Source organism: Hydra vulgaris, chromosome 03 (genome assembly GCF_038396675.1).
Source record: "Hydra vulgaris chromosome 03, alternate assembly HydraT2T_AEP".
NCBI lineage: Eukaryota > Metazoa > Cnidaria > Hydrozoa > Anthoathecata > Hydridae > Hydra > Hydra vulgaris.
The window spans coordinates 34,061,705-34,079,596 of record NC_088922.1 but is presented as its reverse complement, the minus strand read 5'-3'; the positions used below and the strand labels follow the sequence as shown (position 1 = coordinate 34,079,596).

Genomic DNA, 17,892 nt, shown 5'->3' with positions numbered 1-17,892 from the left:
TGTATTGTTTTATAAAAAACATATTTTTTCATAAAAAACTGCTTCATATAAATTATATCATTTTACGCTAAATATATTTTTTCAATCCAAAATATATATTTTGTATAAATATATTGATTAATTAAAAGAAGTACCAAAGTGTTTTTTTTCCTAAAATACTTTATCAATAAAAAACTCAGAACATTTGATGAACAATACAAGTGCACTATTTTATAGAAAACAATTTTATGATTTGATTAAAACCTTTTGAGATTGGTGAAAAGTTAACATGTCATAGTAAAAAAAAATTTTGATAATAAAAAAAAACCAGGCATAGTAAAACTTTTTTTTTTTTTTAAATCCACTCAAAGCAAAGTTAGTTGCACATTAAAAATTAAAAAAAAACTTCTCATATTTATGTAAAGATTTAAAGGAAAATAAATGCATTAAAAAAATATGCACAATAAAAGGAAATATATTAACATATTGTTGTATAATGTAACTGCATTGTTGATTATTTACACATAAAATGAAAGCCATTCACCACTGATTAAAACTTATTTAATTCATTCACCGTACAACCAAATTTATTTACCATTTCATGAAATTTATTAAGAAAAATAAAAAAAATTTACTAACAGTAGCATACAAAGTAGTAATCAAAAAATAATCTATAAATATTCTTTTTAATGTTAAAATAAATCTAATGAACTCCATGAGCAACATTTAAATATATAAATTCTTATCGGCAACACCGATTCCATCAAACAATTTAAACTTCTTTGTCATTTCAAAAGTTGTAAACTGAAAAAAAAATGAAATGAATTCAAAAGACCAAGTGATAATACCATGTAAAAAGATTGAAAACAACAAAAATAGACATTACCCTTGGTAAAGATTTCATTCCATTATCCTGCAGAACAGGTTCAAAAGCTTTTAAAGAAAATACGTCCACAAAATGCGATTCTCCATATGTTACATACATAAGAGCATCGATGCAATGAAATTCGCAATAAGATAATACTTAAAAAGAAGGTAATAATACATTTTTTTAAATAAATCTTTTTTATTTGCATTATTAATAAAATATTAAACTTATGTTGGTTTATTTTCTAATATATCTAATTTGTAGAAATATATAAAGCATATATATGTTGTATTATATTTACGTATACATATATATGTAAAAAAAAAAAAGTTAATATGAAGCATATTTTTAATTACTATATTCCCCTTCCCATAACCAATATAACTACAACATAACGTTTTGTTCTTTAGAAATAGCTTAGCAGTTGTAAAGCAAAATTTAATTTCTCATTCTTAGATTTTGTTTTTGTTCACACTTTTTAATAAATATAAAAAAAAAAAATTAAATAACTTTTTACTATTTTTTGAACTAATGAATTTTTTTAAATTAAACTAAAGTTATAAAATTTATAAAAAAATTAATTCTTGGTTTATTTAAAATCCTAATTAAAAATCTCCAAAAAAATGTTTCAGGAGTTCTTCAATAAAAACACTCCTCCACATTGTTCAAGTACAAATTTTTTATTAGTTATAAGAGGAGAAAAATCATTTAAAGATATAATCATGTCAATTATTTAAAAAGTTATATAGAACTTTTTAAATAATTGACATGATTATATCTTTGAGTATTAAAATAACAACTTTTATTTGAAAATTTATGTGTAAATTTTCATTTGATAGACAAAAACAGTTTTGGATCCAAAATAAAATTTACTTAGTATGTAGAGATGTGCTGGAACTAGTTTATACAGAGTCCTGATTCCAGGTACCCAACAGAAAATACCGGGTCTGAGTCCAGGTACCCAGTAAAGGGTCCATATTAAAAGTTGAAATATAGAAAAATTATATAGAAGGGTTTTGAATAAAACTAAAAGAATTGTGAAAAGATAGTGAGCAAAAAGTTAAAATATTTTTAAAAGAAAAACTCAGAATAAAAAATGACATTCAAATAGAGAGGGCACACAGAACAGGAAGACATGGACAATGAATGGACAGAATGAAACATCTGTCCAACATGGACAGAAGAAAAGAAGAACAATAGTAGTCTTAAAATTTAAAGACAGTTTTTTAGACAAATATAAAACAGTTTTTTAGACAAATATAAAAGACTCAAGTTGTGGAACGAAAGTAAATGAAGATTTTAGTGAACAAACATCTGAAAAAGTAAACTCCTTTTTTCTCAAGCAAAAGAACTTAGAGCTGCCGGTAAGTATGCTAAAGTAATATATAACAAACTTATAACTTATTATTATTTATCAAATTCAAAAAATAAAAAAATGGATGACTACAACTCCCATATTTTGAATTTTCACAACAAATACTTAAATTCAGATCTAAGCTCCAGATGTTAACTTTTTTAATCATGTGAACACATGTTGTTCTTATCAATATCCCAATCACATTCTTATTAATATCCCAATCACATTCTTATCAATATCCCAATCACATTCTTAACAATATCCCAATTAGTTAAAAAAATTTCTTATTAAAAATGACATTGGTAATGAAAAAATCCTCCATAATAATATTAGAAGTTTAAATGAGAAAAAATTTGAGATTTTTAAGATGAAACAGAAAACATTTTTAAACTTATTTAATGGAAACTTTCTTTGAATGAGTGTAGAATAATTCTATTTTCCATCTTCCAGGTTTTAAAACAATTTTGTTAGAGAGGTAAACCAATAAAGGTGTAGGAGTTCTAATTTTTGTTAAGGAAAATATTATACATAACATTAGGAATGATTTGTGTATTTCTGATGGTGATAAAGAAATCATAAAAATTGAAATTCTAAACAACAAAAGTGATAAATTAAAAAGCAAAAATATTTTATTAATTTATTGTTATAGACCACTTGATGGTGCCTTTGAAAATTTAAGCTTTTACTTAAAGTACTAAATTTTTCATAAAACTAATAAAGAAAAGAAAATAAGTTTTGTAGTTGAGGATTTAAATATGGATTTTTTAAGATATAGTAAAAACACATAATTAAAAATTTTTATGATGAAATTTTTATATCAGGAGCAATACTGCTGATTAATCGCCCTACTCAATTAACAGAAAACGCAACCATCCTAATTGATAATATTTAACAACAGATATATAAAACACTGACATGCAAACAAGCTTTATAAAATCAGATATATCAGATCATTTCCCCATTTTCCTAACAATTAACTCAACTTCATCACCTAATATAAATAAAAGCTATATGATTAGAAAATATTTTTTTAACATATATAGCTTAGAAATGTTTAAGCATCAATTATTATTATTATTATTGTTATTATTGTTATTATTGTTATTATTGTTATTATTGTTATTATTGTTATTATTGTTATTATTGTTATTATTGTTATTATTGTTATTATTATTATTATTATTATTATTATTATTATTATTATTATTATTATTATTATTATTATTATTATTATTATTAAATTGGAAACATATAAACTTCAATGATGATATAAATGTAATCTATAATGAGTTCTTTAATACATTTTACTCAGTGTACAATGCAAACTTATCATTCTCTGAAAAAAAAACCCAAAAACCTTAAATAGCCCTTGAATTACAAAAGAACAAAGAAATCTTCACAAACTAAGCAAAAATTATATATAAAATACTCAAAAACAAAATCCAATTCAAATCTACAAATCTACAAAAGCTAAAAACTTTTATTTGAAAAAATTCCTAAAAATTTAAAAAAATATTATTACTCTAATCTAATTACTAAATATAAAAATGACTCAAAACATTTACGGAAAATATTCAAAGAAATAACAGAAAAGCAAAAAACCTGCTCGAATATCCTACCAAAAATGATTAAAATAATCAACATATGTATATGTGAACCAAGTGAAATAGTAAATGAATTTAATAAATATTTTGCTGGTATTAGAAGTAAACTTGTTAATAGGATGAGATTTCCTTTCATCATTTTTTAAAATCTACCAATAATTCACCTTTTCACCATAATTTATTGCTAGATTTATCAATTAAAGAATTTGAAAGAGCCTACAAATCTCTAAAAAGAAACAAAGCAATCGACATAGGCAGAATAAACAGAAACTAATTATAGATTGCTATGAAAACTTGAAAGATATTCTTTTTAAAGTCTTCAAAACATCTATACAAGTAGGGGTTTTTCCTGACCAACTAAAAATCATCAAAATTATCATAATTCACAAAGACAGTTAAAAATCATGTTAATAATTATTGCTTTATTTCTGTCCTCTCCATGTTTTCAAAAATTTTAGAAAAAATTATATACAAAAAGACATACAACTTCCTGATTACGAATAATTTTTTATATAAAAACCAATTTGACTTTATAAATTAAAGTTCAACTGAACAATGGCAGTTTACACGTGAAGTCAATGAATAGTTCAACTGAATAATGGCAGTTAACATGTGAAGTCTCAAAGTCTTTTGATAAATCACAATATACACTGGTGTTTTTATCGATTTATCAAAAGCTTTTGACACAGTCAATCATAATATTTTACTTAAAAAACTTGAATTCTAAGGAATAAGTGGTAAGTTGATAAAATGGTACAAAAGTTGTCAAATAGGAAGCAGGATGAACTACTTTTTGTTAGTCTCAAAAAAAAACATTAGTTGATATAAAATGTGGTGTTCCACAGGGTTATATTCTTGGTCCTCTCCTTTTCTTAGTATATATTAATGATTTAAATAAAGCTTCTGAGCTTATGAGCATCATGTTTGCTGACAATACCAATCTATTTTTATCAGACAAAGACAGAAACAAACTTTTTTTAAATATGAATAAGGAATTTATACAAATTTCTACTTGCTGCGACGAACCCAGACCTGCTTTAGTGCTGCTTGAGCATTATGGGCGTCCAAAAAAAAGCAGCCAAAGATTATTTTATCTTTTAATTTTTCTTTAGCTCTTTTATTAAAAATAGAAAAAAAAATTTCGGTTTAAACTGAAATTTTAAACTCAAAATTATTTATATACTACTGCATTTTAAAAATGTATATAAAGTATATAAATAATTTTCAGTTAATTTTAGCTACTTCATTTTTTCTTCCGAAGAATAAAATAAATTAAAAACCAATCGCTTTTTTCACGTAATTATGTGAAGTAACTGTCCTTTGGTTACTAACTGAATGTTTTAAAAAAATGAATTACGAAACTTAATTTTAAAAATTTGTTACGAAATTTTAAAGAATGGAATGTATAAAAAGTTTGCTTTTTCAAACGATTTTAAATTATCCAAATTTCAGTCTATCATGCAAACTAGCAAATTTAATTTTTGAACAAATGAACTTTTGATCTTAAGTTAAGAGTACACTTCTTCAGAAAGTTTTCTTCTCCATATTCTTTTTGACTAACAATAAGAAAAACGATTACAATAGCTTAATAAAAGTTTTATTAAGATCAAGTTATTTTTAAACTTCAATGCTTTTAATGTTTAAAAAAATCCATAGTAAATGTAACTTATTTATTAAACATAATTTTTTTAAATTAATGAATAAAAAAGATGAATATATTTTTAAAAAAATAAAATGTCTTTTAATCAAAAAACTATATCATTTTAATAAATTACGTTTACCATAATTATCTCTTTTTTAATTACCTTTAATTTAAAAGGTGCCTTAAAATCACTTTAAAAATTATTAACCTTTAGTAAAAGTTAAATGAACAGATTTGCTAATACTTAAATCAAAATTTTAAAATTAAAATAATAGTAAATAGGTTTATTAAATGTTTATGTTATTTATTTGAATAGTTATTTGAATAAAAGACTTAAAACTATTTTGTTAATTTTACAAATATTACGCGATTTAATAAATGTAAATGTATTATGTAATGTAAATATTGATTAAAAATTGTTTAAAGTATTTTAATATTTAATTTCTAAGTATTTAAAACATGAATAACTACTAGTATTAAATTTACTAAATTATAGTTAATAAATGTTAAAATACTTTAAACAATTTTCAATAATTATTTACAAATAGTGTGGTTCTTAAGTATTCTTAATTCTAAAGTAAAATAGTTTTCTTATCGTAACTAAAGTAACATGGTTATGTCTAACGGTAAATTCATGTATTTAAAGCAATGCCTTTAAATCAATTCCTTATCTTTGGATATAACTAAAGAAGATAAACACAAATGATTAAAATGATGATTGAAAAAATTATAATTAAAAATCATTGTCACGACACTGGTGTTAACTAGGGGAGTAGGGAGGTGGCAATCTTAAGAACACCCCCCTTCCCCTCCCCTCTCCCTCCCCTCTCCCCCCCCCCCCCCACAATGTTGCCGGAAAAAAAGCGGTATCCCCAAATAAATTCTGGGTTTATCACTGAATTGGTGCAATAAATTGACCTTAAACATTGACAAAACAAAATGGATTCTTTTTAGTTCCTCAACAAAAAAATGTCTTTGGCCGAAATATTTGACTAAACTTTTTATCAATAGAGTAGAAATTAAAGAAGTTCCTTATCTTGATGAAAATCGGTCATGGAAAACTCATGTTGATTATATATCAACAAAAGTTGTAAAAAATATTGGAATCCTATATAAAGCTAGAAATTACTTAAATAAAAATAATTTAAAACAACTATACTACTCATTTATTCATAGCTATAAAAACTATGTGAATGTTGCCTGGGAAAGTGCATATAAAAGTAAGTTACAACATCTTTATTAGCATCAGAAACGTGCGTAATATACTTTTCAAATCATTTTTCAATTTATGAACTTAACATTTATAATACCTTATGTTTTACATTTTGTTGTATGAATAACCCATTATTAAATGTTTTTAAAGATATATGTACCCTTAAAGCAAAGAATAAATATAGTTTGCAAAATAATAGCTTTTTTAATAAACCTTTTTGTCAAACAAAGTGTAAGCAATTTTTTTATAACTTATCGAGTATCTTATCTTTGGAATAAAGTTGTTGAATCCAATTTTGATATGTCAATCTCATTTCCAGTTTTTAAAAATAAATTAAAGAACTTTTTTTTTCAATAGATAGTATATTAAAATATTTTTGAGAATTAATTTATTATTAACCATTTATTATTTCAACTATTTTAGATAGCTATTTTGATTTTAACTACTTGCATTATATTATATTTCAATTTTTATATGGTTCTGGCGACAAGATCAGTATGATCTTGTTCCAGATGCCAACTTGATATTATATGACATATAATAAATGTAAGTTGAAAAATTAAAAAAAAAAAGTTTATTGAATGATATTTAAACTAAAAGCAATTCTGTTTACAATATTTCAACACAATTTAAAGTAAAATCATTAAAGAAATATTAAAACTTTATCTTTGCCTCATAAAATATCAAAGTTAATTTTTGTGTTAATTAAGAAAACATCTAAATATCTTACAACTGTCAATAATAAAAAGTTATTTTGGACTGGGTGGGGATATAAAGTCACAAGAAGTTAATTAACAGAAAATTGAATAAACAAAAGTGCTTAATGCTTATTCCCTATAATAGTTTTATAAACAATACACATTGCAAATAAAAGTTACTTAAAGTTTCAAGTAATTATATTTTAAAATACAATTAATCAAATAGTATTATTGCAATGACAAAACAAACTATAAATAATAAAATAACTTCAAAATTAAAGGAGAACAACTTTGTAGTCAATAATGAAAGAATTTTCAATATTAACTATCATAATTTTTTTAAATAACTCTTAAAAATGTTTTTTAAATAAATCCATAAACTTTTGCGTATTATCAAAGTTATTTTTATAAATATTTTAAATACCCTTTGTTGTATCCAATTTGCACACTCATTTTAATTAAGAGTTTTATGCTTATAAAAGTTATCAGAAAAAAAATTAACCCTATTTAGTGCTGAACTATCAGCGCAAGAGATTTCACAAGGCTTTAAAAGACTTTGCAAAATAGATTTAATTTCAGGTTACTCACAAGAATTCTAGGTGCCTGGCTAAGAATTCTAGGTGTCCACACCTAGAATTCTTAGCCAGGCATTAACTAGTTAAAGAACATTTGATTATTTTGACTGTTGAGTGTCTTGCAAGATTTATGAAAAAGAGCAAAAAAGTGATCATAAAAAAGTCCGACAAAGTTTATTAGAACATGATTAATTAAATAAAAGTAGAAGAAATACAGTAAACATTGATAGTGATAATGATAAGATATTAATAGTAATGACCATGTTTTAACTGACGATTATTAAATTACAAGTGATAGTTTCTGCTGAACTTAAATTCAAAAAAATATTTTTGACAAATAACTATGAATATTCCTGAATTTTATTCATAAATAAAAACTTTTCTTTTCTTTTTAAAAACATTTAATTTTAAAATCCATCATTTGCTCTAGTATAGAATACTGTTCAATACCCTTTCTTTTTTAGACAATGTATTTCAAATGTAGTTAGGCCTGTTCTAGTAGCCTAACTTGAAACGTTATTCTATTTTTAAATACAGCTTTGTTCGCTGCAAGGTAGGAGAAACAAGAGACAAAAGCTTTGTTAGGAGAAACAAGTTTTTGCCTATTGTTCCTCCTAATAAAACTCCTATACAACATTTTGTCACACTCCACAACAATTAAACATGCTCAACAAACTTTTATTCTTTCTGTTAACCACTAACTGTTAAGTACAAGTCTTCTGTTAACTTTTATTCAGCTTTCTGTTAACCACTAACTGTTAAGTACAAGTCTTCTGTTAACTTTTATTCAGCTTTCTGTTAACCACTAACTGTTAAGTACAAGTCTTCTGTTAACTTTTATTGAGCTTTCTGTTAACCATTAACTGTTAAGTACAAGTCTTCTGTTAAGCATCTTTGTACTCTTTAACTGTCCTCTTCATTTTTTAAGTAACTCTTTCCAATTAGTGGCTAACTGCAGCATTTTTAAAAACTTGCATAAAATAACAACGCTGAGTTACCTTTAGAATGAAATGATTGTATCAGGAATTTAAAAAAAAATCAAAATCTGAGATGGAATGACCTGAGATTATTTTCTCTTTTTTAAAAGGATGTAAAAAAATCTCCTCATTGTAATAAATTAACTAAACTAATATAAAAAATAGCATCTGTAAAAACATCAAAACTATCTTACTGGCAGCTGGTAGGCCATGAATAAGATTGTCTTTTTCTAACATTTGAACATTAGTAGCAAACTTGCTATAGGACGTTTTTAAATATCTTAAGACATCTTCAGATGTATTCTTGAAATTGCTTTTAAGTGAATATTTTGGATATGATGTCAAAATAATTGCTTGATCAAATAACACACAAGCCATAACCTATAATAATAAATATATAATCTATAGTAATAATAAATAATAATAATAATAAATATATAATCCATAGTAATAATAAATCATAATAATAAACATAATATTTTCATATCATATTAAAATTACATACTGTTTTATTAGAATTATTATACTGTTTAAAAAAGATCATTACTATTTGTAATGACCTTTTCTACCAACTTATTGTAATTCCTATTGTAACAAAATATTTGCACAGCCTTTTGTAATAAATTTTTTTAATATCAACATTTATACCAAAAGTCAAAGATAGTTCATAGGATTATGGGATATATAAGATTACGTTGAATCATACTTATACTGACACACTTATCATACTGTGTGTCAGTATAAGTATGATTTATTGTCCATGTTTTAAAAAAAGTAGACCCTTAACTTTTTTCACTGCTTCTCAAACTCATGTAAAATATAACTCCAAGAGAATTCATTTCTTCCTTTACTTTTTTTTTTTTTTTACATATTCGCTTCCAACAAGGCTGCAAGCAACCACTATTAGAGTTGGAAGTTACTGGAAGAAAAAAGATGAGGATTGTAGAGCAAGATAAGGATTGACAGACAACTTAAAAGATAGCAAATTATATAAATCAGGAAAGCAAGATGAAGGAAGCGAATTCCAAAGAACTGATTTTCGAGGAAAAAAACAAGAGGAATAAGAGTTTTTAGAGTACTTAGGAACAGTCACAAAAAATTAGAATTATTAAAATAGAATTTTTATTATTTTCAAAAACTGAAAAAAAACTGTGTATTTAGAAAAATTGTATCAAGCGTTGATGACAATAAAACCAACATCAACAAATTCCAAATGAACATTTTCTATAGCATTCAACTTCTGTACAAGAATTCGTTCTAGATTATCGGACAATTCATTATGTACATTAGTTTTTTTAAAGTTTTATTTTTTAAGTAAAAATAATTGCTCTGTTTTGTATTAAACACTTGCAAGTATTTTAATTAAATTGAGTTTATTTTTGCTAGTATATTTACATGCATTTTATAAAATGCGATATTTTTAAAAGGGTAATGTCAAGTTTATTTGGTAGTTTTAGATTATAATAAAAGTAAAAAATAATATATTTACATTACACGTTGAACTGGCTAAAAGTTGTTTTATTTACCTTAACGTATACTAAATCCATTTTTAAAAATCAGCGTGAGAACAAATAATCCTTTAATGCTATTGTTAAAATTGCAAATTAAAAGACGTATTGGACCCGGACCTGAACCCGGACCCAATAAATATTCTCATACTCGACTCAAACTCATGGGGTCTAAAAATGCCAGGTTTTCCCAAACCCTACTTTTAACTGGTAACATGTAACCCAGTACAATCTGCTTCATGTCCTGCTGCCTTGTAGGATACGCCTTTTTAGGCAAAGGCTAGGAGATGCCAACTCCGATATAAAACACCCCCTGCCTTGGGGCTCTTGGTTGAGTAAAGGCTAGAGATGGTGTCTCGATAAAAATACTCATCTTGGGCAGATGTTAAATGCACCCAGCTACTGTCTTGTAGAAGGCCTCCTAGGCAAAGACTTAAGGGGTAAACAGATTCTATCTGTTGACCAGCCTTGCACCCCTTCTTCATCTATTAGGCTGGCGCAGATGTATTTTTAATACATTGTTTCCAGTTTAGGATGTTGAATGCTGGATCTTCTTGACTCAATGCATGGGTTTGCTTGTGTCACTGTTTTTACGACTAGGCAACTCATTCTATTATCTCCTTATGAGGGTACAGCTCTAAAACTCAGTTTTATGGTTCTGAGGCCGGCTGGTAGTCAGGTTTCCCGAACTCTGTGGTAGCTCTCAGAGAGGCTGATTCCATCAACAGCTGAAAAATATCAAAGTATTAACAGTGCCATGTTGCGCATGGATGGTGTCCCTGTTTGTACTTTTGGTGTGCATTGCGGAGGCCACATTTGGAGCCCTTTGTTACGGCTTAGGGTTTATTAGTAGTAATGAGGCAATTGCTTGGGCTATTAAACGGTGTTCTGAGTACTATCTATGCTTTGAGTCAAGTTCTTCAAACTAATTTAAAAATGAATAAAGTACCAAAAACTATAAAACACAAAAAACCATCATCATCACCAAGTTCTCTAAACCTATCATTCACTAATATTCGTGGTCTTCGAAGTAACTTTTCTTCTGTTGAGTCTTATCTCTTGCAAAGTTCACCAGACCTACTTGCTCTTTGTGAGACTAATTTGAGTTCAGCTGTCTCATCTTGTGATCTTAGTGTTGATGGTTATCTTCCTCTGATTCGTAAAGACTCCAATAGTCACATGCTTGGCCTGGGCATTTACATTCGTAAGAATTCACCTGTTTGTCGTGAAACTAGGTTTGAATCCACAGACTATTCTTTCATGTGCTTTCGTTTAGCACCACTTCACTCTATTGCCTTTCTCTTTGTTCTATATCGCTCTCCTTCATCTCAAGACTGCACTCTTTTTGATGTTATTTCTGATCATATTGACCAAGCCCTCTCTCTTTATCCATCAGCTAATATAGTTGTTGTCGGTGACTTTAATGCTCACCACTCTGAATGGCTTGGCTCTAGTGTCAGTGACTCTGCAGGCATTAAAGCCCACAACTTTTGCCTTTCTCAATCCCTAACTCAAATAGTCAACTTTCCAACTCGCTTTCCTGACAACCCTAATCATTTACCTTCTCTACTTGACTTATGTCTTGTTTCTGATCCTAGTCAGTGCTCAGTTTCTCCACATTCACCCTTAGGTGCTTCTGATCACAGTTTGATCTCTTTAAAACTAATATCTCATTCTTCTTCATCACCTGAATCCCCCTATTATCGAACCTCTTACAACTACAGTAAAGCTGACTGGGATTCTTTCCGTGATTTTCTTCGTGATGGCCCTTGGGTAGAAATCTTTCAACTTCCTGTCGACAAATGTGCTACTTACATAACTTCATGGATTCAGGCTGGCATGGAATCTTTTATTCCCTCTCGACGATTCCAGGTCAAGCCTCACTCTCCTCCATGGTTTTCCTCACACTGTGCTGCTGCGATTGCCAATCGAAACCGTTACTTCCATATTTATCAGCAAAACAATTCTCCAGAAAACAGACGTCTGTTTATTACTGCTAGAAACAACTGTAAAAAGGTTTTGTCTAACACCAAAACCCGCTATTCTCAGGTCATGAAATCTCGTATCTCATCTCAAAAATTAGGCTCTCGTGACTTCTGGAGAATCTTTAATAATATCAATAATAAGGGCAAATCTATAATTCCACCTCTCTTGTATGGTTCAGACTTTGTCACCTCACCTAAAGACAAAGCTGAATTGTTTGCTAAAAACTTTTCATCAATATCATCTCTTGACTCCACTAATTGCGTATTACCTGATATTGCCAACAAACAGGTTGATCCATTGCTTGACATTCATATCACTCCAGCATCTGTATCTAAAGTGATCTCCTGCCTAGACTCTTCTACAGCTTGTGGCCCAGACAACATACCTGTTATTGTCTTGCAGAAGTGTTCTCCGGAGCTGTCGTCTATACTCTCAAAACTATTCAACAAGTGCTTATCAGAGTCTTGTTTTCCAGCCTGCTGGAAAGCCGCATCTATTATCCCTATCTTCAAAAATTCTGGGGAGCGATCTGATTCGTCTAACTACCGTCCCATAAGTCTTCTTCCTATCATAAGCAAGGTTTTTGAATCTTTAATTAACAAACACTTAATTTCTCATCTTGAATCTAATAACTTACTTTCTGACTATCAATATGGATTTCGATCTTCTCGTTCTACAGCTGATTTGCTAACAGTAATAACTGACAGGTTTTATCGTGCATTCGATGAAGGTGGAGAGGTTAAGGCCATCGCTGTTGACATTTCAAAAGCGTTTGATAAAGTTTGGCATGCTGGTCTTCTCCATAAGCTTTCTTCTTATGGTGTATCCGGCAACATCTTTAAGATCATTGAATCCTTCCTTTCCAATCGTAGCATAAAAGTTGTCCTCGATGGACAACACTCTTCTTCTTATTCTGTAACTTCAGGGGTTCCTCAAGGTTCTATCCTTGGCCCTATACTCTTTTTAATTTACATTAACGATCTTCCAGATATTCTCACATCTAAGGTGGCATTGTTTGCTGATGATACTACCATTTATTCTTGTCGTGATAAGAAACCAACACCCTCTGATTGCCTGGATGGGGCATTTGAGCTTGAAAAGGATCTCACTTCTGCTACAGCATGGGGCTCACAGTGGCTGGTGAACTTTAATTCAGATAAAACTCAATTTTTTTCAGCCAATCGTTATCGCAATAATTTAGATCTTCCTATATTTATGAACGGTGATGTACTCGATGAGTCACCTACTCTTCATCTTCTAGGATTAACTCTTACTTCCAATCTTTCTTGGAAACCATATATCAAATCAGTTGCAAAATTAGCATCTGCTAAGGTTGCATCTCTTTATCGAGCTCGCCACTTTCTTACTCTGGATTCTATTCTCTATCTCTATAAATCTCAAATCCGGCCTTGTATGGAATACTGTTGCCATATCTGGGGCGGATCTTCTAATGATGTCCTTTCTCTTTTAGACAAGGTGCAAAAACGCATTGTAAACATAGTTGGACCTGCTCTTGCAGCCAACCTCCAACCATTATCACATCATCGTAATGTTGCTTCTCTTTCTCTTTTCTACAAATACTATAATGGGCACTGCTCTAAAGAGCTAGCGTCTCTTGTGCCATCTACTAAAATTCATTCTCGTGTTACTCGTCATTCAATTAAGTGTCATCCTTTTTCTGTGACTGTTCCTAAGTGCTCCAAAAACGCTTATTCGTCTAGTTTTTTTCCTCGAACATCAGTTCTTTGGAATTCGCTTCCTTCATCTTGCTTTCCTGATTCATATAATTTGCAATCTTTTAAATCATCTGTCAATCGTTATCTTGCTCTACAACCTTCATCTTTTCTCTTACAGTAACTTCCAACTTTAATTAGTGGCTGCTTGCAGCCTTGTTGGAAGCGAAGATGTTTAAAAAAAAAAAAAAAACTGTTTAATTTCATTTAAATAAAGGAAAAACTTCATTAAAGTAAAAGTAATGACAAATCAGGACATAAGTGCATTTTTGTTGTAAAATTTTTAAATGTAAAAAGAACTCTTATTTACTAAAAACTGAAAAAATAATAGTTTGTAAAAGTTTATGATTTTTTACAATTAAAAAACTCAAAGCAATTGGTATTAAAAGCAACTTATATAAAAAACTAAAAATATAAAAGTTTTTGTCAAAATAGTTATTACTTTTTCATTTTAAAATGTTCCCAACATTTTAAAATTTAGTTACAACAAATAATAAAAAATGAATATACAATTGTATATGCTTTTATTTGATACAGATATAGTATCATTTTGAAGTTATATTAACAACACAATATTACAATCTTTTTTATTAGCATTTAAAGAATGGTAATATGAAAATAGAAATTCTGTACCTTCAACCTTTGGACCCTTTCCGATTTCCATAATGGCTGATTTTTGAATGCTAGTTAGAGCACTTTTTGACAGTTTGATGACTCAAAACAGTTTTTGTGAACAACATACTCTCAGTTTTTTTAAACTATTGAAATCAGAATCATGTACTCATACTAAAAAGCATAGCTAAGGGACACTTTTTACGTTCTGAGATCATTCTATTTAAAGTAGAGCCCTAAATTCGAAAGTTAGTGATTTTGACTTATGATATTTAGATAATGGCAGGATTGTCTTCCTGTTTTTTTTTTGTTTTTTTTTCTAACATGAAGAGAAACTTGCAGATTGCTTGTAAACTTAGTTTTAAAGTCATAAATCTCCAACAGTGACTTTCCAAAAATTAAAAAACCAAAAGTTTGACTGACCTTATCTCAGAAGCTAAAGATATTTAGAAAAAAAAATTTTACAGGCTTTTTTATTATTATTACCATCATTATACATAAAACTGAAGGATATCACTTTTTAGTATTGCCTGGTTTGCTCAAAAAAAGGCTCTCAATGTTCAAAAAATAACAATAACAACAATAAAACCCTGGTTTGCATCAAATTTGCTGACAACTAAATAAAATGTGATATTAACCATATATGTATATATAAAAATAATAAAATAATAATACATATATATATATATATATATATATATATATATATATATATATATATATATATATATATATATATATATATATATATATATATATATATATACAACCATCGGAGTTTGGAAAAATGAGGTTAGCAATAAATTGCCGACCTCAAACTGTTAGAGGTCGGCATCAGGTTGGCAAAAAAGTTTTGACACGAAAAGGTTACCATAAAATATAGAAACAAGGTCGGCAATTTTTTGTCAACCTCAAACACTTTTAGGTTGGTTGTTAGGTTGGTTGTTAGGTCGGCATTACCGAATACCAACCCTAATTCTGATGGCTGATATAATTATATATATACCTGCATGCATAATTATATATATATATATATATTATATATATAATTATATATATATATATATATATATATATATATATATATATATATATATATATATATATATATATATATATATATATATATATATATATATATATATATATATGTATATTTATAGGCAGGTTGGAAGTATAAACTGACACTTACTATCACGAGATACCTTTGAACTCTTGAAATGTTTACAAATTTGTAAAACAAATGATTGTAAAATCATTGTAAATGAAAGTAACCATATTTCTAAATGATTGATTCGTATTTGTTTACTCACTCTGCATAAAATATTTTTATTTGAAATAGTCATATTTGCCATCAAAATCTAGATAATGAATAGGTATTTAAAATCTGTTTAGTTTTTTTGAAATGAATGTATTCTTAATATCGTGTTAGATTATTGAAAATTAAATCAAGATGTCAGTCGAAAATTTGATTTTGAAAAAAATCATATGTAACAAAAGCAAATCAGAAAAACTGATTTGCTTTTGTTACATATGTGTCTCATTTACAACTCCGAAGCAAAGTTCAACAATCTTAGAGTTTACTAAAAAACCTATCATACTTAATTTGGATTAAATTAGGAGATCAAGATAAATATTGGGCTCCTCATTCAGTTTGTAGATCACGTGTTCAAAATCAGAGATTTTGAACACATGATCTACAAAATGAATCTGATCTGAAGGAGTAAGCCCAATATTTGGGCTTCCTCCTTCCATTCAGATCAGATTCCCATTCCTGATTGTTACTTTTTGGTTAACTAATAGTGAGCAAACTAATGTAATTTTCACATTCTCAAAATTTTCTGATAGTGATGATCCTGATTACATGATACGATGATCCTGAGTACATGAATATACAACTACAGGATTACAGTCACCACAGCTGTTATCTCAATGCATGCTCAATGACTTGAGATTTAGATCTCTCAAAGGAGGCAGTTTGAGATTATTACCACCAAGGACAATGGAACACTAATATGATAACTGAGAACTGCTGTCTTTTGAAGATAGATGTTCAGGTTATTAAACATGTTCAATAATCAAACAAATACTGCTTTTTTCCTGCTTGCATTTAATTTATTTTGTAAATTAAAACTTACTTATTTTTGTCTAACATATAGCTTTGTATAAAATTTGCTTTTTTATCTTTGTTTTTGATGTTGTAAAGGAGAGCGACAACTTTGCTGATGCCCCCCCCCCTTTTTTTTTTTAATTTATTGATTTACCCCTGAAATTTATAGTATAAACTAATTAAATATCATTTATCTTAAAAACTACTTTTTAAATGAAAAAAGTTTTGATATTTTTGACTTCAGCATTATTGAATTATATAAATAAAGTCTCAAATTGTAATCAGCATAAAAAAAATTTAATTTGCAGAGTAGAGCAATCATAAGAATAAAAATGATATTACTAACAACAATAATAATAATAATAATAATAATAATAATAATAATAATAATAATAATAATAATGAAAATCATATTTAACAACTGCTTTACAAATAAGAATATACTTCTTTTATCCAATCAAATGAGTCTTCTGGTGCAACTTTTACTTTGCATTGACATAAAACAGTGTTATCAATTTGGTATAAAAAGCATGTTTCTCTAGTTTTAACTGTTCCCCTAATTATCTGTACTTCAGCTGTTGACTTTTCAGGAAGATTTACATACATGTCTATGAATGTTGTGGCTGCAGTTCCAAATGATATTATAAACAGACTGCAAGACAACCTGGAAAAAAATTATGCTGGTGTTTAAATCTGCAAGAACAAGTACACAATAAAGTTCGAGAAGAAAAGCAACAAAGATCCCTAAATCTTTTTTTTTTTTTTTTTTAACTTTAGATTTATTAGTTAATTACCTAAGAAATATTTTATTATTGTTTTATTGTGTGATTTAAAGATTTATTTGTTTACCTGGTTTTAGGAGCAATAGTTATTTTAATTGTTTTAATCTCCTCCTCATATTGCTCATTTTCTTCTTCCTCTAAATCTACAGCCTCATTAAATGATTGTCCAACATCCCAAACACCAAAAGGAAGTGTCATTTTTACACTTATCTAACTTTATATTAACAAGATTTTTCATATATTAAAAA

At 27.8% G+C, this 17,892-nt stretch overlaps 1 protein-coding gene across 1 annotated transcript; it reads right to left on the bottom strand.

Moving 5' to 3' along the window:
• Positions 1 to 635: 635 nt before the first annotated feature.
• On the bottom strand, positions 636 to 17,892 carry LOC105844376 (proteasome assembly chaperone 1). Its single transcript, XM_065792991.1, has 5 exons — positions 17,712 to 17,892; positions 17,307 to 17,526; positions 9,108 to 9,294; positions 866 to 1,002; positions 636 to 783 (listed from the first exon to the last, which is right to left on the bottom strand). Exons 1-5 carry the CDS (start codon positions 17,840 to 17,842, stop codon positions 706 to 708), a joined length of 753 nt encoding a protein of 250 aa, XP_065649063.1. The 5' UTR covers positions 17,843 to 17,892; the 3' UTR covers positions 636 to 705.

What these genes read in the sequence shown, in the direction of transcription:
- LOC105844376 (XM_065792991.1), bottom strand. Translation starts at nt 17,842, where the DNA reads ATGACACTTCCTTTTGGTGTTTGGGATGTTGGACAATCATTTAATGAG. An exon ending in ACTATTGCTCCTAAAACCAG is followed by an intron (nt 17,527 to 17,711) that starts GTAAACAAATAA and finishes ATTTTTTTCCAG; the next exon opens with GTTGTCTTGCAGTCTGTTTA. An exon ending in CATTTGATTGGATAAAAGAA is followed by an intron (nt 9,295 to 17,306) that starts GTATATTCTTAT and finishes TTATTATTATAG; the next exon opens with GTTATGGCTTGTGTGTTATT.